This window comes from Hyperolius riggenbachi, chromosome 3 (assembly GCF_040937935.1).
Source record: "Hyperolius riggenbachi isolate aHypRig1 chromosome 3, aHypRig1.pri, whole genome shotgun sequence".
NCBI classification, from domain to species: Eukaryota; Metazoa; Chordata; class Amphibia; order Anura; family Hyperoliidae; genus Hyperolius; species Hyperolius riggenbachi.
The window spans coordinates 299,204,448-299,231,720 of record NC_090648.1 but is presented as its reverse complement, the minus strand read 5'-3'; the positions used below and the strand labels follow the sequence as shown (position 1 = coordinate 299,231,720).

At 41.0% G+C, this 27,273-nt stretch overlaps 1 protein-coding gene across 2 annotated transcripts in view; it reads left to right on the top strand.

Annotated features, from left to right (window-relative positions):
- Window positions 1-27,273, top strand: part of LOC137563722 (protein kinase C-binding protein NELL2) — a 391,218-nt gene that overhangs the window by 317,218 nt on the left and 46,727 nt on the right. For both annotated transcript variants that reach the window (XM_068276574.1, XM_068276575.1), the window contains 2 exons: window positions 8,341-8,463; window positions 12,734-12,829. In XM_068276574.1, the coding sequence (XP_068132675.1) occupies window positions 8,341-8,463; window positions 12,734-12,829 (219 nt within the window). The remainder of the gene's footprint in view (window positions 1-8,340; window positions 8,464-12,733; window positions 12,830-27,273) is intronic.

Sequence of the window (27,273 nt, the reverse complement as noted above, 5' to 3'; positions counted from 1 at the left end):
TAATGTACTAACTTGCCCCACTTCAGCAGAAATCTCATGGAAAATCACTAGTATCCAACAACAAACTATCAAACAATCAATCACTAGCTCTCCTGCCACTGAATACAACAAATGTCCAATGAAAGTGAACATAAAAATGTGATAAATTGTCAAATGAACAATGCTTTTACTTCACTTAAATTTACTAGAAGTTTCAGGTAAAAAAAAAATCCTTAAATATCTACAATTTCCTTACCAGTGGCATACTGTAGCAATAGGGGATGCAAAGAGTGATGAACAAAAATGCCGATATTCTTTTTGCTTTAATTTTTGCAAAAATGTTAAATTTGACTCTGGAGCAGAAATGTCATCAAAGCTTTTGTAAATTTTTGCAGTAAAAATATTCACAAATTTAATTCCTTTGACCATTTTGTAAAAATACTGTGTATTTTCATTAATATTTTCTCGAAATCCAAAGCAGTATTTTTGATGCAAAAATGACTGGCGAAAATTTGCAAGCCACACTGGTTGCAAATGCATCAAGGCCTGTGAAATTTCCCTCAGCAAACAATATTTTTATGGGTGCCTATTTAGCTTCTTTTTTTTTTTTTTTTTTTTTTTTTTACAGTGAGTTTGTGGCAAAAAGGGGGGTGCAGACAGTTAAGGTTAGGAGTCAGGAAGTGGGTTTGTGTGGAAGGGGTTAAGGAGGGAGAGGGGTTAAGGTTAGCCATCAGGAATGCATTAAGGTTAGATCAGGAAGAGAGTTTGCCCAAGGGGGATGGTTAAAGTTGGACATCATGAAGGAGGAGGGTTTAAGATTAGGTGTGGGGGTGGAGGTGGGTAGAGTTAGGCAGTGGAGGGGGAGGATTCTGTGTCAGAGTAAAGTTAGGTTTCACTGTAGTAAAATATTGGTAACATTCACAGATATTTTACTACCAAAATTATCAATGTAAAATGGTAGAATGTTGGCAAATGTACGCCATTTCCTGATGCCCAAATGTCACCAGTGCCCTTTTTTCATATACACCAGCCTTTCAATGAAATGAGGTAAAGTTGCAACCTCAGGCAGTGACACAGCAGTTGGCAGCAAGCTTCAGTATTCATTGCTCTCAATGTGACCAGTATCCAGTATTTCATTATGAAAAGTTAAATCAAACCTGAAGTCAAAACAAACTGATGAGTTAATTGTATCTATAGCCAGAATTCTAAATAGGACTTTCCAGGAATCTCATAGTCTTATTTTTAAAGGTTTAAATCGACCTTTAGAATTTTGAATGTCTCAGCTATAAAATGACATTTAATCTTACCCAATGTCTTTAGAAAAGAAAAGGACTAAATAAAAAAGTAAGAGTTTTTTATTCCAGGCAGGGCAGTGGGATGAGTGGTACACCTGACTATTATAAACACATTGGCGAGAGTATGCAAATAGGTAAATGCTTTTTTTACACACTGAGCAGGGAGGAAGTGTAGCTGTAGTGCTGGGTACAAAGAGATAGATTTCCTAGCAAAGGGAGGAGTGGGGTCAGATGTTAGGCTTTATGCTGGGAAATGAACTCTTAAGGTGGCCATACATCAGGTGACTTGGCGGCAGATCAACCATCCAATTTATTATAATCGAATTGGATTAAAATTGGTGCCGCCAAGTGTATGCTCAACAGACAAAGCTACCAATTTCGGGATGAAAATTGGTCACATGGTCGATCGTGGATGCTGCAAGATGTCAAGCCGTAGTTGGTTGATCTGGTGTGTGGTGGTACGGCAAACAATTTTGGAGCAAACTTCGAAACGCCGCCGCAATGTATAATTGTGCCACCATGTGTGCATTTATACATTACCTGTACATTACAGCCTCCATGCGGTTTCTGTCCATCTCGCCGGGCTCCGCATACACTCATGGATGCTAGCAGTGCATAGCGCCTGACGTCAGTCGCAATGCGCTGCTAGCATGTACGTGTGTATGCAGCTGTTACCCAGCAAGATGGACAGTCATCGTACGCAGGCTGCTACAGGACAGGTAATGTATAAATGCACACACTGGAGGGGGAGGGGCACATTTATACATTGGGGGCAACGGCGGGGAGGACGTGGCGGGCTCGGCTGATTCCCTGAAGATTACATGCTGAAATCTGACGGGAATCAGCCTGCAGTATATGGGCAGCTTCAACAAGAGACAAATTTATCTCTAATCAGATTCCATTACAGATAAATTTGTCTGTGTCGAATCTGCCCATAATCGTCCGGTCTATGGGCACCTTTTGTCTGCTGGTAGCAAGGAGCTAGAGGTTCAAGGCAGAAACCAGAAACAAGATGTTTTAAATGTATTTATTGTGAAAAGTACAGATCTGCAATGCATCTAATTAATGAACATTTACTGTCGTATGCATTAAACAATAGGAAACTAAAACAGGGCTTTAATAGTGTGTTTGGAATATAAAGATAAATGTTTTATAAGAATGCCTTCAGGCTGATCTGAGGTCTTCAGTTTACTCATAAAATCAGTAAATGGTTGCAAATAAACAGCAGCAGTTTCAAGGAGAACAATGTAGAGAAAGGCATAAATAAACCTAAAGGAAAGTTTATGTTGCATGATACATTTTGCATTATATGAAAAGAAATAACCATTTGTCATTAGACAGTTAAGAAATCTGACAAGCTCTACAGACCTGTTACTTATAATCACCAGAGAAATTTTATTGTCAGCAACAGTAATTACAGATGGTAATTGGTGTCATTTACCTTGTTATAGACCAGTGCCTGTGATGAACTTGGGATAAGCCATCTGTCACACACTGTTAATTTTCTAAATATGGGATTTGAGCTCTACACAGGGTGGCTGTTGATGAAAAATTAAAAATACCACTAGTGGCTTCAATACTTTATGGGCCTTTTCTGTCTGATGAAAACAGCAAGATAACCAGTCAGATTATTATGAGGGAACAAAACAATCCAAAACAAAAAACAAAAACCCTCCAGTAAATGTAATGTCAAGTACAACAAATGATATACTGTCACAAATGCAGTGATTCTTGGCATATAGGATAGATATGCATGCTTAGAGCCAAACACTTAAAATAAATAATAAACTATTGTTTGCACCTACCATGGAAGCAATGACGTGTAAAAAATATGTAGTTGTTAAAAAAACATAGCTTTATGTGATCAAAAGTTATGGCTTTTTTAAAGAACATTAAATATGTACAGTATGTGTATTAAAAATAGGATAATGATGAAAGTGGTTGCTGCTGCTTTTTTTCCCGCTGTAAAAATAGCAACACAAACGAGATATTATTTCTATGTTTAGTGCAACCTATTGAGTGACAAGGGAATTTCAAATATAAATGATATTCATGTTCTTTTGTAGGGATCTGTTTCAGATTGTCAGATCCCTCTGTACACTTAATGTGACAATTTGCTGCCTCTGTCTAGAGCAGTGATCTGCAAACTTGGCTCTCCAGCTGCTAACGAACTACAAGTCCCACAATGCATTGCAGGAGTCTGGCAGCCACAGTCATGATTCATAAAGGCAAATGTATTGTGGGAATTGTAGTTCCTGAATCTGTACTCTAAAATTCTTACAATAAAAAGCATACCATTCTATTCATTATGTTCTCCTGGGCCCCTCTGTACTGTTTCTGCCACTCCCTGCTGCAATCCTGGCTTGTAATTGCCAGTTTTAGGAAGAGTTTACAAACAAAAGACATGGCATGTGATAAGCTGAGAGGAGCTCAGTCTGTGACTCATACAGAGCCTGCAGGGGGCCTGGAGAGGGTGTGTATAGCTTCTATCCTATCACAGCAGAGAATCAGATTCCTGCCTGAGTGCCTGAGCACCACAAAGCCATCAGAGGAAAGAAGATTAGAGTTAGAGTTGCAGTAAGGCAGACCACATTAGAACAGGTATAGGAACTTATAGGATAGAAGAAATAAGACTGAAAATTTTTGTTACAGAGTCTCTTTAAAGAGATTCTGTAACAAAAAAGTTATCCTGGGGGGTACTCACCTCAGTAGGGAAAGCCTCTGGACCCTATCAAGGCTTCCCCCGTCCTCCTGTGTCCCACGGCAGTCTCACTGCAGCCCACTGAACGCACAGCCGACAATTTGTCAGGCTGTGCAATATTTACCTTTTCTGGCTCCAGTGGGGGCGCAGTTGTGGCTCTTCCCACGGAGATAGGCGAAAATAGCCGATCTCCGTCGGGTCCGCTCTACTGCGCAGGCGCAGGAGACTATTTCTGCCTATCTGCGCCTGCGCTGGAGCCAGGAAGGTAAATATTTACATCCCCGCTGTTCGGGGAGCTTTATCGCCACCACTGTGGGACCGAGGAGGATGGGGGAAGCCTTGATAGGATCTGGAGGCTTCCCCCACCCGAGGTGAGTACCCCCCAGGGGAACTTTTTTAGTTACAGATTTTCTTTAACAGCTGGAGAGCCAAGTTTGCAGAGCATAAGCAGGGCCGGATTTGTACTTTTTATCTCCCGAGGCCACCATCACCAGCCGCCCCCTGACAAACTGCAAACTCCCTACCAAATACATACACTTTCATTGGTCCCAGTAATCAATGTTTTTAAAAGATGTTTATTAATGATGACATTTTGCTAAATGATCAACCTTCCGATTGATTAGATTGGACAGTGTTGATAATGCCAGTCGACTACAATTGACCAATTTGCCAATAGTTTAATCAACCTGTTTTGTGGTTTTATTACATCTGAAATGATCTGAATGGTTATAAATTTTATGCCATTTATGGGCCAAATTATTGCTTTTCACTCTGATAAGTTGGAGCTGGGTGGAGGGCGGAGCTGGACTCTAAGAGCAGCCAACGGTGATGATGAGTGACAGCTCAAGTCACAGACAACAATCGGCCCACGTTTGCTGCCCCTTCATCCCCTGAGTCCCAGACACTTGCCCAACTGCTGCAGTTCACGTTTGGTAGCTTGACTGCCTCAGTGTGCCAGCCCATTGCCCGTCCCTTGCTTCCCGGTGCCCTAGGCCTTTGTGGCCTTGCCTGAAATCCGGCCATGAGTGTTATAGTTATGTGTACGGGTGACTTTGTTGCAGCAACTAGCTTCTGCTGGACCCAGAGACTAAAATCTACAGCTTGTGCCCCCCTACCCTCCCCCCAAAAAATGCAGTATGCTGCGCAGTGACTGCCCTCTTTTTACTGACCACTTATTAGTCATCTAGGTGGAATATTTAAGGTGATTCCTAGAACTTTTTCTTGAAATGTTTAAGGCACACCAGAAGGGGGAGGGATATTTAGGCTGCCATTGCCTGGCTGTCCTGCTGATCCTCTACCGGCAATTCTTTTAGCCATAGACCCCGAACAAGCTTGAAGGTCAGGTACTCTGCCTGAAGTCTGACTGCATTATCTGCATACTTATTTCAAGTGTGTGCTTTAGACACTACTGCAGTCAAAGAAAACATCAGGACTGCCAGGCAACTGGTGATTTTTTAAAAGGAAAGAAATATGGCAGCATTGACAAACTGTTTCCTTATTCTGATTACACCTGTCTGACACTGAAGCTTTCCTTGGTAGATTTTTAGACTCCACCTCAGTGGAGTGCTTGGGGCCTGTTATATTTTAACATTAATCTTTCATAGAATCTACTTGTTACTTGCAATGCACTTTTTGTCGTTCTGTTTTTTTTTTGTCTGCTTTCCCTCTAGAAAAATACCAGTGTACATAGTATAAACATTGCCATCATGCAAGATGTTTGTGCCCAGGGAAAACATTTCCACTGATGAACTATATTAAAGCCACTTTAAAAAAAACAGATTATCAAAGTAAAATATTATTAGTGATTATGTAGAGCACATTTTACAAATACCCCTGCGGATAAAAGGTCTGCGATAAGAGGATAAACTGCAGGATAACTGTAAATGCAGCTTTCTCTATACAATATATTCAAGTAAACCTTTCCTGAAAATGAATCCAGGGAGGGTGCTTTGCAGACATTGTAATCACAAAGTACACAATGTTTTAGTAGTGTGACCTCAGCCCTATAAAGTCATATCTCAACTATCTATAGCTGACAAGCCTGCAAACAGTATTTCAGACTAGAATTTTCAATAAGCCCTTCTGATCTCAAAGATTCTGTTTTTTGAGCTGAAATGCTTTTGGCTAAGTTAGGTTTTGCCCTGGAGCCATTCCCTTCTGAGTAAGTAACCTGCTTTAACATCGGCCATATCAGTTGATGCATGTTATGGCCCTGATGTATGAAACTTATCTAATGAGTTATTTCACTTTGGCCCTAACACACTTAGGTCTGGTACACATGGGCACATCTCTCCAGGTGTTTGATTAATGTAACTGAGTAGGCAATCAAATGGTTGGAAACTCCAAAACACCATACATGACTACAATGGCAGATCCTAAATTTGTTTTCATTTATGCAACTTCCAGCATTTCCCTGTAGAGATTAATTGGTCAGTGGCACAAAGAGTACCTTTCCCCTTGGACAAAAGCTTTTACATTTTTTTTCTTTATTCCATATTTATATAGAGTTGGCATTTTTTACAGGGTACATAGACTGTGATCTACTATAAGAGACAGATAGTGAGAAGACTAATTCCTACCATTGTCTGAGGATAATTTCTGGGTGCAACTAATTAACAATTTTGGGGATGCGTAAGGGAACTGCAGGAACTAGTTGGAAAGGCAAATTAACATACAAACCCTTTGGCATACATACCACTGCTAGAGATGATTAATGATACACTTATTTTCTGAACATGAAACAACTCGGAATTGGGAAACAAGCTGTCAACTAGGATAATATTATATAGTACATCACTTAATGCACCAAAGAAAAAATGATATTTTTTATGCAAAAGCATTTTATGTGATCATCAATAAAGTACAATTTGGATTTTTTTCATGCACTAGAGAGCCAATCCTCTTTTTGTTGTTCTATACTTATTTTCTGAACTGTTGCAAATTGCAGTAGGGGCCATTTGCAGATAGTAATCTTGGCCCATCACCAAAACTATCTATAGTTAGGGATGGTAAATGAGATGCAAATGTATCTGAGAATCATGAAAATGTGTTATGCGAATGTTTGCAACTTGAAAACTGAGCAAGCAAATAACACTTTAGCTTTATTTGACTGGTCATCAGATTATTTGCATAATTATTTTTAACTGAACAATATGCCTCCTCCTGGGTAAATTAGGTACTGCACCTATAAAACATAGTTTATAAATGTATAGTTCCTTACTTCACTAAATATTGCTACAGGTTTTCTTTAAGTTTATAATTTCATACTGATATACTTCTATTTCACAAACTGATATACTTACATAGGGGGTGTCCCCAGAAATTCATGGCAGTGTGGAATGTGTGGATAAACTCCCGATTGACTAGTCGCTCTCTATGAGGAATTGGGATATTATATAGTAGGAGGTTTTAGGTGGATGGGATGTGTGATGTGGGAGGTTTGTTGTTCTTGCGGGGAGTGACTTGGCTGGATATGTAACCCTTTTTGGTTTTAAATTTCCTTTGATATTTCTGTTGTAAACACCGGACATCTGAGCAACGATAATATTTAAGCAACCATAAGGATAAGCACCATCCTAAGAATACTATTTGAAATAGTGAGGGCGGAATGTGCTAATTGGGTACTGCATAACAACATGGACAACAAAGGAGAAAAGTACCCAATATACAGCACCAGACCACTCCAAATATATTCAAAATACAAATTCTTTATTGATGGAATTATAATTATTGATGGAAATATAATAATAATTTTGGAATTATTTTCACGGTGCACCTTACATAGGTTCTATTGTTCCATCTACAATCTTTGAGGGTCCGTTTTTGTGTATCTACTTACCAATATATATATTCATACAATTTTGAGTGTGAGGACATCCATATTGATTGTTGCTAATTTCATTACAATATTTTATTATTCATGTACACCGCTGCTATCACCTTGTGGTGATTTTTATCATTGCTTTTATTGTGTTAGTTTTTCATCAATAAAGAATTTGTATTTTGAATATATTTGGAGTGGTCTGGTGCTGTATACTGAGCAACGATAGTCTAACAAAACGTGATAGCTGCAACATAACCATCGCTCTAGTTTTGTTATCTTTCTCTGATTTACTTCTTATTCTATTCTATTAATTAATGTTATCCTGATGAGGTGTTGACATTATCTCTTCAGCGTGATTGATCTTTGATATGTTAGTTACTTGACCCAATAAATGTGTTTCAAATAAAGTATATAATTATATCTGAGTTACATATTGTATACACATTTTGAAGTGAAATATATTAACATTACCCTGTATTGCTTATAGAAATTGCTTGAACCATCCATGTGATTAATGGACTTTTCTTGTTTTTGTTTTCTAGAACATAATGAATGTGCAACAAACCAACACAACTGTGACGAGAATGCATTATGTTTTAACACTGTGGGCGGTCACAACTGTGTGTGTCAGCCCGGATACACTGGAAATGGCACTGTATGCAAAGGTAACATTCGTTTATTATGTGAATTCCCCACCTATAGGTAGGTGTAGCATGCTATTTAGCATTTATGAATAAAACTAAATAACCCAGACTGTGCAACACAAACATCAAGAGCAGACAAATTCCATCCTAACATTCTTCCTAATGACAATAAATCCACAACTCTACAGCTGAAAATCAAAAGTGTTACATATTTATCTGCCAGGCACACAACATAACACCATGTTAGGCAAGTGAGTACGAGTAATGAATGTTCAGCTGTTTTGAAGTGCAAAAATGAGTAAGCTGGAATGTAGGGCTGTGCCTGATCTTTGCACCAATATGAACATTATTGATGTTTTGCACAATCAGTGTAACTCTGGGCTGTTTCATCTTTGCACAGGACGGTTATGTGTCTTTTTTTTTTTTTTTTTTAGGAGTAAAGCTAATTAGGAAGGATCCATGTAAAGATGGAGCTGGAGTTAATTTAGCTTAATAAGTAAAGCCAATTTCCAGATTTTCTTTTAGCTATACCCTCCCTCAGTCTACCCTAACTTTGCATCCACCTCCAACCATTGCCAAGGACCAACATGTCAGAAAAATTATAGTCATGTTATGTTGCATTTGACGTTGAAGGCATTTGAGATGTGTTTAAGATGATTTGCCCAATAGTTCCACCCCACACACCCACAGTGACTTCAGCTGCGTAAAAAAATAGCTAAATGGAGAATAGGAGATGAGCTGCATCACCTCACCATGTAAAACTCCACTATGTACCCAAGGTGTGGCCTCCTGAGATGGTTGGTAGGTACTTACATCCAGTGTGACTGTCTTCTGTGCAACAATCCTCTGTGTTGATTGAACCAACTTTGGAACAAAAACACTATAGTTGTCCTACTGTGCAGACAGGCTTGGACACTTATCATAATAGGACATGCTTTGTTTTTAGAAAGTGCAAAATGAAACAAAGGAAAGCCTGTCAAACAAACTGTGAATGCAAGTGCATATGCTCCATTAGATCCCCTTCTACATTCAAACATAGATTTAAAAACCTCCCAAAATGTAAGGCATGTCAGTAACATTAAAGAGGAACCAGCATACACAACCTTTAATTGTCCTCCAGTGTTACAAAATCCCACCAGCTAAACAATAATGTGCCAGTGTACATTGACAGCAGGGCTGGGACAAGGTCCACAATCAACAGAGGCTGAGCTGCCCAAGTGCGCCCCCCCCCCCCCCTGCTCCGTAAGCTTACTGCGCATGTGCAGCTCTCTGATGACTGAGTGAGCAGTAAGCTTACAAAGATCAAACACATTGAATCCAACACAGGAGATGTCAGTGCTATAGAAATACATAATAATAATATGGTAGGATATTAGACTATGACTATGGTAGGATTAGATTGTAAGCTCCTCTGAGGACAGTCAGTGACATGACTATATACTCTGTATACAGTACTGCTGCAGAAGATGTCAGTGTTATATAAATACATAATATGGTAGGACACATTACACTATGGTAGGATTAGATTGTGAGCTCCTCTGGGGACAGTCAGTGACATGAATATGTACTCTGTATAGTGCTGCAGAACATGTCAATGTTATATAAATACATAATAATGTGAATATGGTAGGACATTAGACTATGGTTATGGCAGGATTAGATTGTGAGCTCCTCTGAGGCCAGTCAGTGACATGACTATGTACTCTGTAATGTGCTGCAGAAGATGTCGGTGCTATATAAATACATAAATAACATGGTAGGACATTAGACAATGGCTATGGTAGGATTAGAATGTGAGCTTCTCTGAGGACAGTCAGTGACATGACTATGTACTCTGTAAAGTGCTGCAGGAGATGTCAGTGCTATATAAATACATAATAATAATATGGCAGGACATTAGACTATGACTATGGTAGGATTAGAGTGTGAGCTCCTCTGAGGACAGTCAGTGACATGACTATGTACTCTGTAAAGTGCTGCAGAACATGTCAGTGCTATATAAATACATATTAATATGGTAGAGACTTTTTACACTATAACTATGGTAGGATTACAGTTTAAGCTCTGAGAATAATCAGCAATATTGCTATGTACTCTTCAAAGTGCTATGGAGGGCATCATCACTATATAAATACTTAAAGTGGCCATTAATTATACAATTCTCCAGATGATTGATCGTCTGATTTGATAACATTGATCAGAAACGATCTTTCGGACCCACTAATGAAAGAAAAGCTGCTATCCAATTTGCTCAGATTAATGGAATTGATACTTTTTTGGATCGATTCCATCAATTTGATCGAATTAGATATACCAGCAAGCTGTCATTAGTGGTCTAGGATGACTGATTGTCCGGAAAATTGTATCGGTAGTGGCCACTTTAAAGCGGACCTGAACTTCCTCTCTGCTCTAAAAGATAGGCAACAGTATAATAACCTTTAAAGAAAAAAATTTCGATGTTACAGCTGATACAAATCCTGCAATAAATCTGCAGTGTGTCTACTTCCTGCTTTCATGGAAGCAGACATTGCTAATATCCTGAGCTTTTAAATGAGCTTATATGTCTTATCTGCCATGGCAATCAGGAGGCACAGGGGTGAGATCAAACTACAACTTGTGATTAGTCACAGATGAGGGGGAATTAGACAGGCTAAACTCTCTAAATACATACAGGGTGCATTTCTCTGTTTTCCTTTGTCCTTGGGGGGAGGTTAAAGGGGTTCTGTGGTGGTGTCCTGGGGTTAAATACAGACACTTACCTGGGGCTTCTATCAGCCCCCTGTAGCAGTAATGTCCCACGCAGTCCTCCTCCGATCCGCCATTCTCCGCCGCCGGCTCCAGTCCAGCGTGGCACGCTTTCAACTGCGGCTGGGCGCCAATGGCCGCGCGCCTGCTCGCTTCCGCCGGCATCATCAAAAGCTTACTGCGCAGGCGCAGTACGAGAAACCTTTGTACTGCACCTGCGCAGTAAGCTTCCACTGACACGAACGAGAGCCCGCATTATTCGTCTGTCGTCAGACGAATAATTGCCCGGAGCCGGCGGGGGAGAACGGTGGATCGGAGGAGGACGGTGTGGGACATTACTGCTACAGGGGGCTGATAGAAGCCCCAGGTAAGTGTGTTTTTATCCCCAGGACACCCCCACAGAATATAGCCTGATGCCGGAGAAATAGAGTGATAGGGAATGGGAGAGGGGCAGGGGAGTTGGTGACATAGAAGCCAGCATTATCACACACCTGACACAGCACATAGTCACTCCCCCCTGTGCTCTCCTTTGCCCAGCTCTGGGGTGTTAAAAAGCTGCAGTTATTCCTGTAATCTTAAAACCTCGATATACTCATGCAGCAGCTTCAGGGACAGGGAAGGAGAGAGAGAGAGAGAGCTCAGCTGAGTGTTTCCTGTAGTGCACAAACAAGGCAGCATTAGGGAAACTGATCTATCATGCAAGCACCAGGAACACAGGCAGTGTGTGGGCTGGAGAAGAGCAGAATCATGTGTGCATATTATGGTCTGAACATACCTCTCCCTGCAGTGTCTCTCCCCCCTTCCCCCGCATAGCTATCTCTTCTCTTCCACAGTCTTCATTGTAGATCGAAATGCCCGGGTTACAGTGCTCAGCCCCGCCCCTCAGTCAGTGTCACATGAAGAAGAGAGGAGGGGAGGGGCGCTCTCTATACACACGCAGCCAGGAAAGACTGGGGACAGCGAGCAGCAGAAAGCTGATTATATACAGCTCATCTGTTCCGCTCGTCTTCCCCAGCAGCCAGCCAGCACTGCAGCCAGCAAAGTGGTGAGTGCAGCATACACAGCGGGGGTAGTGGGCGGCAAGCCAAGCCAGGCAATACACAGACCTGCTCCTTGCGCCCCTCCCACACAGCAGTGAGCTCCGCCCCGAGGCTCCAGCCTCCTGAGCCTATGTGTCGGCCCGGCCCTGATTGACAGAATGGAATGGTGCAGCATAAATGAATAGTACAGAGACAAAGGCACAGGTGATTGAAATTGCAGAGAGGATGAAACATAATGCCAAAAAAAGCACTGACATTTATGGGGCATGTCAGATTGATGTTCTAGATCTGTGTGTCCCTTCCTGTAAATTTTGTCATGAAGATTAATATAGCCTGTACACCCACCACTCAAACTGTTCCGTGCCATCTGTTTTTAGATTTTCAATTATTTAACAGTAGGCACAGGACTGCTGATATCTACTAGTTCTCTAACTTGTTTTAAAATATACAGAATGTATTAATGTCTAAGTTTAAATGATTGAGTTGCTGTTTTTGCTTTCTTCTAGCATTTTGCAAAGATGGCTGTAGGAATGGAGGGACCTGTATTGCTCCTAATATGTGTGCTTGTCCGCAAGGTTTTACAGGACGTAGCTGTGAGACAGGTCAGTGATGTCTTCCTTGCTAAAATAAGCCAGCACATTGTTCATTTTATGGACGTGTTAACAAGAGAACCCAGTGCCCCTTATTGCTGCTTGACAATTCCAGCCTGATTATTTCCAGGATCCATCATGCTATGTGTTGGCAACCACTACCGTTTATAAGTGTGAACAGACGGTTTGCCCAAAAAAACAGCATTATTCCTGATGAAATAATTCCATCGGCATCTCTGTTTATTTATTAAAGTGGTACGTTTAAGAGTTGCAATCAGCATAAATGGTTGCCATTATTGTCAAGGATTGACACTTTTCTGCAACCCTCAATAGATAAAAATGATCTATATAATCGCCTCTTTCACATGGCATGCTCAAAGGTTGTCAGCTGCTCCCTTCCACTAGCTGACTGCACGCTAGCGCTCAGGTACCACGGTAGTTACATTGTTGTGGTTTTCTGCCAGTGATTGATGCAGTGACTGCACTCCCTTACACAAGGTCTCACATCTTATTCCAAGAGCCATTGCTGGAGTGAAGGCAAGTGTCAACTTGGCAGCAGCTGAAAAGAAGACTAGTGGAAGGAACACCTAGGCTCTCCCTACTACAGCCGAATGATAGTGGGTGGAGTGGTAGTATGCCTTTTCTCCTCTCCTAGAATGTACTGCAGCAGGTTATACCACTACAATTACTTAGTGATAATTTCCAGAAGATACTAAACCAGAAGTAGCCTGATGATGTCACTGTTATAGTTTTTCTGGGAATATGGAGTATGTTTTATGTTTTGTTTTTTCTTTTGGGGGTTGGGGGGGAGGATGTTCACTTAAGGTGTAGAAGGAGGTATATTCTCTAAAGGTGATCTACAGTACAGTCATACAATCTGGACAGGATTTGTACCTTTCACCATCCAAGGCCAGGTTTCTCTGATCACCCCTTCGGTGTCTAAGGGCCAGTTCACACGGATGCTTGCCAGGTGGGAAATGACAGCTGCGTCCCTCTGTATTTAAGTGCTCTAATTCAATTTAACAGGCAGTGCTGGTGCTGTCCTTTGCACAAACGCTTCGTTTTGACCCCCATTTTTAATTTTTAATTTGAGGTGACCCTGTTATTTCCAGGGTCATTTACTGTCATGCCTCCATGTCCCCCTGTGGGGGTGAAAAATGCTGATTGCCATCAAAAGCTGACAAATTCTTTTCTGCATGTTTGCTGGATGCCCATGTAATCTGGGCCTAAATGTTCGTCCTGGACAAAAACCGCTACATGTTTCTGAATCGTACATAGCAGTATCTGTTTTCCCACAGCCTCTGCCAGAAGTTCACTCTCCCCTTCCCCTATATCCATTTAAGCCTTTTGGACGTAGCTGCCACGTCCAAAAGGCTGCTGCCCCACTGCATTGCGCTCCGGCGGCCGATCACACGTGCTCCTGCACCGCCGCTGCCCGGTAGCCTGGAGATCAATGAATGGGAATGCAAGTCCCCGTCAGAATGATCACTGGCTTTTCTAAGAAGCCGTGATTATTCTACCTTACACATGCCCTCTTCACTTCCAGTAAGCATACATAGTACGCTTACAGGATGCCTAAAAAAAATATGACTGAGGCAGACCCACACTTACATTTAAAATTAACTGTTTACATCCCACACTCCCAAAAATACCCAACACAAAAAAAAATAGTTACCTAAGGGTCTGAACTTCTTTTTAATATGCACATCAAGAGGGTATATTACTATTATTTTTAAATTATAAGCTTGTAAATAGTGATGGACGCTAAACTGACTGTACCTTTATTTCCAAATAAAATATTGGCACAATACTTTGTGATAGGGACATAATTTAAATGATGTAATAACTGGGACAAATGGGCAAATAAAATACGTGGGTTTTAATTATGGTAGCATGTATTATTTTAAAGCATTATTGGCCGAAATAATGCATTTTTTTCAATTGTTTTCTTAATATTTCCTTTAAAATGCATTTAGAAAAAAATTATTCTTAGCAAAATGTACCACACAAAGAAAGCCTAATTGGTGGTGGAAAAAAACAAGATATAGATCATTTCATTGTGATGAGTTGTGATAAAGTTAATGGCGAATGAATGGGAGGTGAAAATTGCTCAGATGCATAAAGTGAAAAAACACAGAAGGCTGAAGTGGATATAGGACAAAACTGCACAGAACCCGTAAAAGCCTGTCCTTCGGGATCATTGGCAAAACGGTCAGCTAAAATGATCACAGAATATTGTTTTAAACAACAAATATTTAAATTACTTAAAGAACCTCAGCTCTTACATAGCTGAAAAGGATAAGGGGTGCATTGTCTTTCTCTCCAGTTTGCAACTTTGCACTATAACAAAATTACACTCTCTATATAAAACTTACAATCAGGAAGACACAGCAGAACAACCTACTAGGAATCAAGTTTGTTAAAAATCGTGTAATGTATAGGGATGTCTCACAATGCTCTCCTAACTACACAGTGCCAGTAGGTGAGAGTAGCAGGCATTACCACTGTCTCTACCTCATTGCTAGCATGCTGAGGAATTCAGTATGCAGGAGACAGACACTATGCAGGACAACATTCTGGTAAGTGAGGTTATAACATGCAAAGATGGCTGGGGGGAAAATGTTTTTGGTGGCTAGGCTGAGGGGGAAAATGTTTTTGGTGGCTAGTGAGACTGGTGCAGATACTCAGCAAGTACACTAGCCTACCAGACAGAGAAGTGCAGAAGCTGGAAGCATATCAGCTGTTGCATAACTTCCTGTCTGCACATGCATACCTCCCAACTTTTGGAGCCAGGAAAAATGGACACTAAGACATGCCCCTGCCACACATTTAACCACGCCCCCATGTTCCAAAGCCACACCCCTTCCTTATACAGTTTTCCCCTCCATCCTATGCAGAGATTGGCGCATGGAGCCATGTTAGGCAAGCTATTTAAAGAATAATCACAGCACACATATGTCATAAAGGATATACATTAGAGTAAAGAGCTCTACATGAAGAGTTATGAATATATTAAATAAGAAAATAAAGACTGAAATGTGCAAAATATTAAATTCTTTATTTCTGGCAAAAAACTTTATCTATCAGAAATGTTAACACAGTGCCTTCAAGTGCATAACTCTAGTCCCAGGACTGTAAATGCATAAAATCACACAACTATCCCTAATTAAGGATCTTGTGTCACAATATGGGTTATTAATAAAAGCAATAGCATAGAGGAATGCGACCAATATGATTGATCCATACAGGATTTCTAGCACTTCACAAGCATATTGAAAGATAAGATATCCACCTCACTATTCAGATGCTCTGTAGCCAGATAGCCAGGATAGAGATCACTATCTCTCACTCTAGATCAACTTCAAAGAAAGTGCTGAGGCTGGAGTTTTATGTTGTGCTGCTGATGAAGTTCAGAGTGAAACAAAGCTGCAGAGTGTGATGTGATGCATGTATTTTAGTGTTCTCTGCAAAGACTCTGGGCAATGAAACCGTTAACTGCAAACACGCCTGCTCTGTGAAGAGGCCGGGACATTTGACCTGTGCCCCGTGATAGAGGCTGCAAATTGTTAGTGCCACGGCAAAAACGTGACACTTGGCCGGTCTGCACATGTACAGAGTTTTCCTCCTCATTCTCCAGTCTCTCTGGTCTGCACTGCTTAGCCCCTCCCCTCAGTGCCAGCCAGAGTGGAAGGGTGAGAGAGGAGAGCATGAACAAGAGTCCCGAGGAGAAAAACAGCTCCATACTGAAAGGTAAGTATGGAACATCTGATCTGCTGACAGCTGCAACACTACCCCAGCTCAAGCCCCTCCCAAGGTCACGGCATATGTGGTCTGCTCACAAATCTAGCCCAGCGTTTAATATATAAATAACTTGACTGACTAAATAGTCTAACAATTCTCCTGGTCACATTATTATTTTGTATTTATATAGAGCCAATCTCTTCTAAAGCACTTTATGAAGTATATATAGTCATGCCACTAACTGTCCCTCAGAGGAGCTCACAATCTCATCCCTACCACAATCATGTCCATTGTAGACTAGGACCAATTTAGGGGGAAGCCAATTAACTTATCTGTAAGTTTTAGGATGTGGGAGGAAACCAGAGTGCCCGGAGGAAACCCACACAGACACAGGGGGTAGAACATACAAACTCTGATGTTTCTAGCTTGCATGTAGAATGCCTCTCTATACTCTTGCATTCAGAAATAAGCCTGGAGATCTAGTATTAAACTCAAGACAGTCACTGATAAGGCAGCATCAGAAGTTGAAGCTAAAACTATTAACCCTTTCAATGTTTTATTTTTTTTAAAGATTTTCTCCTTATAGCTTATATTAAGGTGGCTTATCTATTGGAGCTGAGGCTCCAATTCAATGACTATTGTTTGGCTTCAAGGATCTTTCACAGCTGCTGCTTTATCATGCTTTAAGTGTGCTGCAGAATTTGCTTTTGTTTTTATCTAGACAAGGGCATTTGCAGGCATAACCTGTTCCACGCACAAAGTGAGTTCCTGCAACAACATGGCATGATGATAACAGTGGATCAGGCAGGCATACAATGGAGAGGATCAGATGGGCTCAGACAGCTTTTCTGCCATCTGTGTCCACCAACAATGTGAACAGCAATCTAAATAATAAAAATACAAATAAACACTTCACTCTGCTGTGTATATTTTCACAGAATTGCGCACAAAAATGCAACCTTGATATTCAAATAGGAAGCTGTATATATTTTCCTCACTTAGGCAATCCACATGAATATACTGCCATTGTATGGTGCAAGGAATAGTACCTTCCTCCTCCATTCACCAGGATACTGACCAGTTCCTTGTCACTGAGACATTCTCACTCATTTGCATAGCTCAGTAAGAAATGTCACATATCATAATCCAGTCATATTTCACATACTGTATTAAAGTTTAATGGCAACGCTGGAGCCATTTACATAATATCTACATAAAGATCACTGCACGTATGCAAATAAAAGCAGATTAAAATATGCAAGTCTTTGTGCTTCTATAGGAAGGAAAGGAAATCAATATTGCACCAGGCTCCGTTCCTTTCATTTGTTATGAGGCAAGGTTAATTTATGCCTTCTGGCACGGCCATGAATTTGATCGCAAACAGTAATTTGCAATGGACGTGGCAGATGTCATAAACAACATCTAAATATTTATGTTGGAAAAATTGCTGTGTGCAGAATAATCCTATATTAAATGTTCTATCCTCTGCAAATAGCTATATTTTAAAAATATGTGTAGAACGCAGTTTGCAAAAAAAAACAAAAAAAAAACCCTGTGGTTTCAAATTTGTTTGCAGGAAAATGCAATTGTTTGTATATGGATAAACTTTTAGGTTGGTGAATCTCATGTGATAGTGAATCTCTGACATTAGCTTCATGTTGTGCACATGCCATTTCTATTACAATGCAGGAAAATGTTTCCGTTATTTAGACCATACAAAGTTGGTAAAGCTTATGAACACATAATCATCTAGAGATGGCTTGTACAAATCTTTCCCTCTATCAGAGAAGACTCCCTGCTGAGTAACTGCATCTCATCATAGCCATTAACCCAACACTAGAAACTAAATTAAAACAAAATTCTGAACATAATTGTTGCTTTGCTTGGTGCTACTCCCAACTGAATATCAGTATAAATATGGACTGCAGATCGCGGCTTAAGTGTGTTGTTAAAGCGAATGTATTACTGGTATTTGCTTAGCATGCTTCTAGATGAACAATAGGTAATCCAGAAATCGGGAGATTAACAGATTCCAGTAAATCCCTGCAGAGATTTACTTGCGGAGATGCACTGAAATATAAGTAAACCTGTATTCAGTTCAGGTATCAACTCATGCCAGATGTGCACACAGCAAAATAAAACTCCTTTATTCCAAACATAGTGCTTGCTGTACTTTTCCTGCATTTCCGATTAGAAGTGCAGGAAAATTGCACGCCAAACGTGGTGTTATGCAGTTTTCTTTTTAATGGAATTGTTGTGAAATTACATGTCACCGTAATGAGGAAACAAATAATCACATGAAAATTGGGCTGAAACACACAGGAGACCGCTTGATGTACATTGCAATCCTAAATGCGCTATGATTTTCTTGCAATCGCGATCTTCAAGAAGGGCCCTTAGGTCACTTTCACAATTAACAGAATTTGCGTGCATCATGCAGGATTGTGATTCATCTCAAATGTAATGCATTTTAATGGAACATTGAAATTGCGTTTTTGTTCAAATTTTAGGCCTGGGCTGGGATCCACTAGCAGCTGATTTTTTTTTTTTTTTTTTACACAAAGCAAAAGCATTTAGAAAAGCAATGCTAGTGGGTCCCAGGCCTCAGCCTGTAAATTAGCATCTCTTTCTAAATCTACCTACCTACCCCCCCCCCCTCCCTCCAGAAAAGTCTGCCCCATGGTCTCCCCCACATGTTACTGCAGATTAATCACTCACTCATCCAGCACTGCTTAGTCTGTGCTGTCTTCAGCCCCACTGCCTGCCTCTTCTCTATGATCCTTCACAGGTTAGACATAACATTTGCAGAATGGAGACGAGGCAGGCAGCGGGGCTGGAGAGAGCACGGGTGGAGCAGGGCCGGGATGGGTGAGTGATTCATCTGCAGCTACATGTGCGGTGGCCCCAGGTAGTAGTGGGGGAGACCACTTGGCAGGGTCTGGGGGTGCGGGGTCCCTGCAGCAGTCTGGGCCCTGGAGCAAGTGTCCCCTTTGCTTGAATGGCAGATTGGCAGTGCCATCCCTGATAAACCGTAAATGAATCATAAAACATTAGTCTACAATAAACACATTATTTTCTATTATTCTATACATGCTTGTGTTTTTTTCTGCTCATGTATTTTTCTACTTACTATCTTCCTATGGTCACGTCTTTTATTTTCTATGAACATGCAGCAATAATCCAATAGCACTGTATTCTGCGGTGTGAAAAAGGAAACAATTTTTTCAACAAGTGTATTTCTTATTGTATTTTGGCAGCACATAAATAGAAATGCCAATCACATTTCCTGCAAGCTGTAAAACAATGATTAGAGTATTCACTAGAACAACAGTATGGACTGGGAGATGAAGGCTTACTAACAAAACTTCCAGATGCTTTTATTAAAGCATACTTGTCACAAGGAGACACGTGCACGTCTGTAATGCCTCCCTTTTCTCAGCATGAAGCCCTGTACCAGTCCTGTACCTTTTCATTGCATCTGTCTTATGCTATGGACTTCTCAGATCTCTGTATGTAGCATAAGGAGCAGGTAATGGCCCCAAAGCAAAAGATAAGAGCCTTCTCTCATGCTGTACATAAAGTGCATTACCCCTGACTAACAATGGTCAATGAGATGCTAATAATCACAGCTTACATACCAATTTGATGTGAATCCTCTGCAGCTTGGAATTGGGCCCTGGCAGGGATAGCAGCAGGTCCCAAAAAGTGCATAGATTTTAATTAGCCTGGTCGTGAAGCGTATGGATGCTTTCAATAGTTATGCACATCTTCACCCCAGCCAGCTGCACAATGTAAACATTTAAAGAAATAACTAATGCCCAGGCAGCTCTGAAAATTAGCATCTCAGTGATTATCTTTACTGATAGATTGTCTATATTATTGATATAAATGTAAATTGCCTGGGCCTATTATAAAACAGTTAAACTGCCAGATGACATCAATCAATAGTCAGGAGGATCTTACTTATTAGGAAGGAAGGCGGGGATGTTGTACAGCAGATGATGCACATAGAGAAGAAACAGAATTAACACGCATGTGATGCTGCTGAGTTTGCAGTGAACATTGCATTCCCTGCGATAGCGGGGATGTAACAGAATGGAAAAGCGGCACCTTAACGTTATCTGTGCGCTGCATATAATGGACGGAAAGTATACTTCACTGGTACTGTTGTGGCAATGCAATGCATGCAGGGTGTTACAATTTCACACGTCATTATAGCGCAACACACCCACCACACTTTGATTGTCGCTTACATTCACAGTTGTGTAGTTGGGCAAGCCGTGTTACAAAGGGGCCGTTATGCCGCACTGCAACACACAACTGTGAATGTAGCCTAAAGGTGCCTGTGGACAGAAAATGATCTGATTCTGGAGGGAGACTGATGCTGGACAGAGTATGGTAACTATATTCATATGAAGATATGCCACCCACATAGTGTATATTCATGGGACGTAATCATAGTAACCGCAACACTGTGCAGCACAGCAGTGGGTGTCAAAAATATAGAGGAAGATCAGAAACAATATGAACAGGATTTAGCTGAGGACGTTTCTAAAAAAATGAAAAAGCAAAGGCTGTGCAGATGATACTAGATGTGCAATCTTGCAACATTCTACAGTCAGGTGATGTACAGATTTTATTATACTGCTGTGAATAGCTGCTGTATATGTATTGCTGTAATTCTGTACACATACTACTCCTTTCTGGGGACAAAAGCTGCTTTGCTTTGCCAGAGGGCTGAGCCTATCACAACTAGAGTGCAATCACTCTCTTTTACAGCACTACAAAGCTTCCTGCTGCAGGGCCTATTAAACCCTAAAGCAATGTTTTACCTTTAACAAATAATTATAAAGTAACTTTTTAGGTGATTAAGAGCACATTTTTCTTTTCTTCTAATACTGGATCTGTTGGCTACACATTTTTGCTAGTGACTCAAATTTTTCCTTCAGGTGCTGTTGTCAGGTAAAAAAAAGAAGTCTTACTTCTAAATGCAAATCCTATATATTCATAAAAATAACACATTTTAATTAATTGATAGAAAACGGACATTGTAGATTGCAGAAACTTCATAAATTGACATTATAATCACTTTAGGATTATTAATAATGAATCAAGCTATAGTAACGATGTGTAGCTAGTTAAGATGTTTCATTACAGCTCACCCATGTATAGTATATATGTGTAAACTGGTTGATTAAGTGCCTAGGATTTATTAGTACTTGCTGGGGAGATTTATCATGCTTAGGGATGAGCGTAATGACCTAATTACGAATTTCCGAAATTTCGCGAAATTACTACAATTACGATTTCAGCAGTAATCGAAATTTCGTAATTTTCGCAAATTACGCAAATTTTCGTAATTACGATTACGAAATTTAGTATTTTAAAGTTTGCAAAGGTTTCTATCCCTGTAGATGCCTAAAATGAATAACCAACCAACCTCCTCCTCCTCCTCCTCCTCTCTCTCTCTCTCTCTCTCTCTCTCTCTCTCTCTCTCTCTCTCTCTCTCTCTCTCTCTCTCTCTCCAGAGATTTGTAGTATTTCAAAACCATACTCACATTCATGACATGTCCAGGGATCAAACCCAGGCCAACCACATGGAAGACAGCTATGCTCACCACCATACCACCAAACACACACTAAATAGACTGCTAACCTAAATCTTACTTGTAGACAGTCATATGAGACACATGCTGGGTGCAGGGCTTTGTGATTGGACCATGCGATAGAGTGAGGTGCAAAAATGAAATCATGCCTAGCAGAGGATGGTTTCACAGTGCTAAATGCTAGGCTGGCTGTGGTGCAATTGGTTAGTGTGTCTGGCTGGTAACAGCAAGGTTACAGGTTCGATTCCATCCAGGCATGTCTTTTCCTTTTGCGTTCAACAGTTGTCCAAACAGAGCCAACAGAGCCCCAGATAGCCATGTAGAGTTAGGTCACAGCTAGCCTGGCTGTGGTGCAATTGGTTAGTGTGTCTGGCTGGTAACAGCAAGGTTACAGGTTCGATTCCATCCAGGCATGTCTTTTCCTTTTGAGTTCAACAGTTGTCCAAACACCGAGCACAAAGTTTTGCATGCGTAAAGTTTTACGCACGCAAAATACCCCATGGGGTTCAATGGCGCAGCGCGCGCACGCAAAAGGAAAAGACATGCCTGGATGGAATCAAACCTGTAACCTTGCTGTTACCAGCCAGACACACTAACCAATTGCACCACAGCCAGGCTAGCTGTGACCTAACTCTACATGGCTATCTGGGGCTCTGTTGGCTCTGTTTGGACAACTGTTGAACGCAAAAGGAAAAGACATGCCTGGATGGAATCGAACCTGTAACCTTGCTGTTACCAGCCAGACACACTAACCAATTGCACCACAGCCAGGCTAGCTGTGACCTAACTCTACATGGCTATCTGGGGCTCTGTTGGCTCTGTTTGGACAACTGTTGAACGCAAAAGAAAAAGACATGCCTGGATGGAATCGAACCTGTAACCTTGCTGTTACCAGCCAGACACACTAACCAATTGCACCACAGCCAGGCTAGCTGTGACCTAACTCTACATGGCTATCTGGGGCTCTGTTGGCTCTGTTTGGACAACTGTTGAACGCAAAAGGAAAAGACATGCCTGGATGGAATCGAACCTGTAACCTTGCTGTTACCAGCCAGACACACTAACCAATTGCACCACAGCCAGCCTAGCATTTAGCACTGTGAAACCATCCTCTGCTAGGCATGATTTCATTTTTGCACCTCACTCTATCGCATGGTCCAATCACAAAGCCCTGCACCCAGCATGTGTCTCATATGACTGTCTACAAGTAAGATTTAGGTTAGCAGTCTATTTAGTGTGTGTTTGGTGGTATGGTGGTGAGCATAGCTGTCTTCCATGTGGTTGGCCTGGGTTTGATCCCTGGACATGTCATGAATGTGAGTATGGTTTTGAAATACTACAAATCTCTGGAGAGAGAGAGAGAGAGAGAGAGAGAGAGAGAGAGAGAGAGAGAGGAGGAGGAGGAGGAGGAGGAGGAGGAGGAGGAGGAGGAGGAGGAGGAGGAGGAGGAGGAGGAGGAGGAGGAGGAGGAGGAGGAGGAGGAGGAGGAGGAGGAGGAGGAGGAGGAGGAGGAGGAGGAGGAGGAGGAGGAGGAGGAGGAGGAGGAGGAGGAGGAGGAGGAGGAGGAGGAGGAGGAGGAGGAGGAGGCTGGCTGTGCTATTCATTTTAGGCATCTAGAGGGATAGAAACCCTTACAAACCTGAAAAAGTAAAATTTCGGTTAGAGAAACGAAATTCGTAATTACGGGAGTGAAATTTCGATTACGAAATTGTAAATTACGATTTGAAAATTAATTACGAAATTACGAATTTGGGTCGTAATGTTAAATTTCGCATTCGTAATAAAAGCAGTTCGAAATTTCGAAAATTTCGGCTCATCTCTAATCATGCTTGGTTGAGCCAGTGTGCAACACTGACTGAATCAAATCATGGTCAAGATAATATACATAAAGTAGTTGCATTTCACAGTTTTTCAGTGAGTTTTTAATCCAACATATGGTCATCAAGGATCTGAAACAGATTAGCTTCAGCAAGTCAGAAGGAAACGTTTCAAAGATAAGTGGTGCACAGCAGTGAGCAGCAGCCCATGGGAGAAATGCACACACTGCACCAGCCTCACACCAGCCATTCATACCTCCCAACATTTTGAGATGAGAAAGAGGGACACTTAAGACACGCTCCTGCCACACCCCTGATTACGCCACCGACACAGCCCTAGTCATGAATACCATAAAGATTTCATAAGAAAAATGTATTCTTTTATAACTCAAACTACACTGGTCCTTTCGATCCTGATTTGTTTTTCCAGTCAATCAAACACATATTTCAGTAGAAAATACAAATATTTACATAGAAAGAGGGACAAAGTCCTGAAAGAGGGACAAATGAGGAGGACAGAGGGAGAGGGCTCCCAAAGGGGAACAGTCCCTCCAAAGAGGGATAGTTGGGAGCTATGGCCATTGTATGACAGAATTAATAAGTGTCTTCTGTGGAATCTTGTTTATTTCTGGGATTATAGAGCAGTTGTCATTGATGAGGCCATATTTACAAAAAACAACTAACCCGTGATGTGTGGTTGCAGTGTAGTCAGAAGATGAATGTACTAATCATATAGTACTATATGTCCCTGGTACAATTTGGAGAGATGTTAAACCTTTGGAGTCAACCTGCTTGCTCTGAGTCCATTATTCAATCAGGACATATTTAAGTGAGAGGATTTGAATAACAGTTGGAAGGTAAATAGTACTTGGCTCCTTTCACATTGAATGTTAGTACGGTCAATAGTTTCACCTCAATTTATGAATGTTTCTATTAGTTTTGAGAAATTCAGTTGCAAGATGCTCACAGGCTGATCAGAAGTTCAACAAAAATCTTATGAATGTACCAACAATGATTTTGCTCGTATCTATCTGCTCATAAGGCTAAGCTTGTATTGTAGCGGCATGCATCTGTAAGACATGATATCGGCACTTGCTGTGATGCAAGAACATGCAAATCTTTCTAGCCGTGCCATGCAATTTTTATGCTGCATGCCATCTGTTTTTTCCCTGCACACACATTTGGATGCGGCCTATTGACTTCAACAAGCAAAAAAATGTAATCCAAATTTGTATGGCGGCAGCAGTGAAAATAATAGTAAAGGTACCCATAGACCTGACGATTATGGGCAGATTCGACAGAGACAAATTTATCTCTAATCAAATCTGATTTGTCTCTCTGCCCATATACTACAGGCCGATTCCCGTCTGATTTAAGCATGAAATCTTCAGGGAATCGGCTGAGCCCGCCGCGTCCGCCCCGCCACTGCGCCCCAATGTATAAATGTGCCCTCCCTGGTGTGTGCATTTATACATTACCTGTCCTGTAGCAGCCTCCGTGCGGTGATTGTCCATGACGGATAACAGCTGCATACACGGTAGCGGCGCATAGCGTCCAATGTCAGGCGATATGCACAGCTATCGTGAATAAGTGTATGCGGAACCCGGTGAGATGGACGGAAACCTCGTGGAGGCTGACAACGGACAGGTAATGTATAAATGCACACACATTTATACATTGCAGTGGCGGGGGTTTCGTCTTGTCGCCTGTTCCAAAATCAGCCGTCGTACCGCTGCACATCCGTCCAACCAACTTTGGTCTGACATTTTGCAGCATGCGCGATCGACCATGCAACCAATTTCCATCCCGAAAATGGTCCCTTTGTTGGTCGGGCATGCACTTAGCGGCACAAATTTTCATCCAATTTGATTATAATAATCGAATTGGATGGTCAATTGGCTGCCAAGTCGCTTGATGTATCGCCATCTTATATGTTGGAATCCTACAACTTTAAAGAGGAACTCCAGTAAAAATAATGTAATAAAAGTGCTACATTTTTACAGTAATTATATATAAATGATTTAGTCAGTGTTTGCCCATTGTAAAATCTTTTAAATCCCTGATTTACATTCTGACATTTATTACATGGTGACATTTTTACTGTTGGCAGGTGATGTAGCTGCTGCATGCTTTTTTGGCAGTTGAAAACAGCTGTACACAGCTATTTCCAACAATGCAGCAAAGTTCCCAGACAGGAAACTGCCAGGAGTACCATGGTCCTCAGAGTTTCTTGTGGGAGGGGTTTCACCACAATATCAGTTATACAGCGCCCCCTGATGATCTGTTTGTGAAAAGGAATAGATTTATCATGTAAAAGGGGTATCAGCTACTGATTGGGATAATGTTAAATTCTTGGTCGGAGTTTCTCTTTAACAAGAGTCAAAACTGTGAATCATTTTTGTGCAGTTGCTAGTTTAGTCGATAAATTATATTGTGCTTATATTTACATCTCCCTTTATCTGTTTAGGTGACCAAAATGTTAATAGTACAGTTATAGCAGATTGACTGAACAAACTAAAGCATTAAAGCTTTTCCATCCACACTTCTAGCTCGTGTATTTATGTAGACAACAAATGGAGAAAAGAGAAGGAACATTTTATAGAGAAATGGTATAATAATACCAAGGCTTAGTTTGTACAAGACTACGGTTTTAATCATATTCTGCAGGTGGACTTATTCAGCGTTGCTTTAAAAAAGAATCGATCTGCCGTCATTTCTTGAAATAAGGGAGGATGTATACTTAGACATAAATGTTTTATGTGCAGATTGCACAATAAAACTTAAGTAAATAATATCAATTATTTAAAAAAGCAACTTTATTATATATGTAGGTCATGATATATTACAGTGTGTCTGTCTCCACAGTGCTCTGTTCGCAGAAACGAGTGAAAATCACGTGACATGAAGTTTTAATTTTTCATGAAGGCAAAGACACTCATCCACATTTTGTCCAGTAATGCCTTAATAAATCATGAATTGCAGTCTGCAAATCGCTAGGACAAAGTTGGGCCAGCATTGATTCATGAACACAGTGACAGAATGACAGTTTCAGTACAGAAAACAAATGTCCTGTAATTAAATTTGATTTTATTTAAGCCGTTCTGATCTGCCATGACCTTGGACATGAGATTAAGATGTGAATGGCCATTAAGCGTAACATTTTTTAACATCCTATATTTCGGGCGGGGGAAGTGCGTTTTCTCAGACACAGCAAGGCGATTTGTCAGAAGGGATACAGGTAGAGACTTAGAAAGGACGGTGTGGGTTGTGGAAGATGTGAAAATTTTCAGTG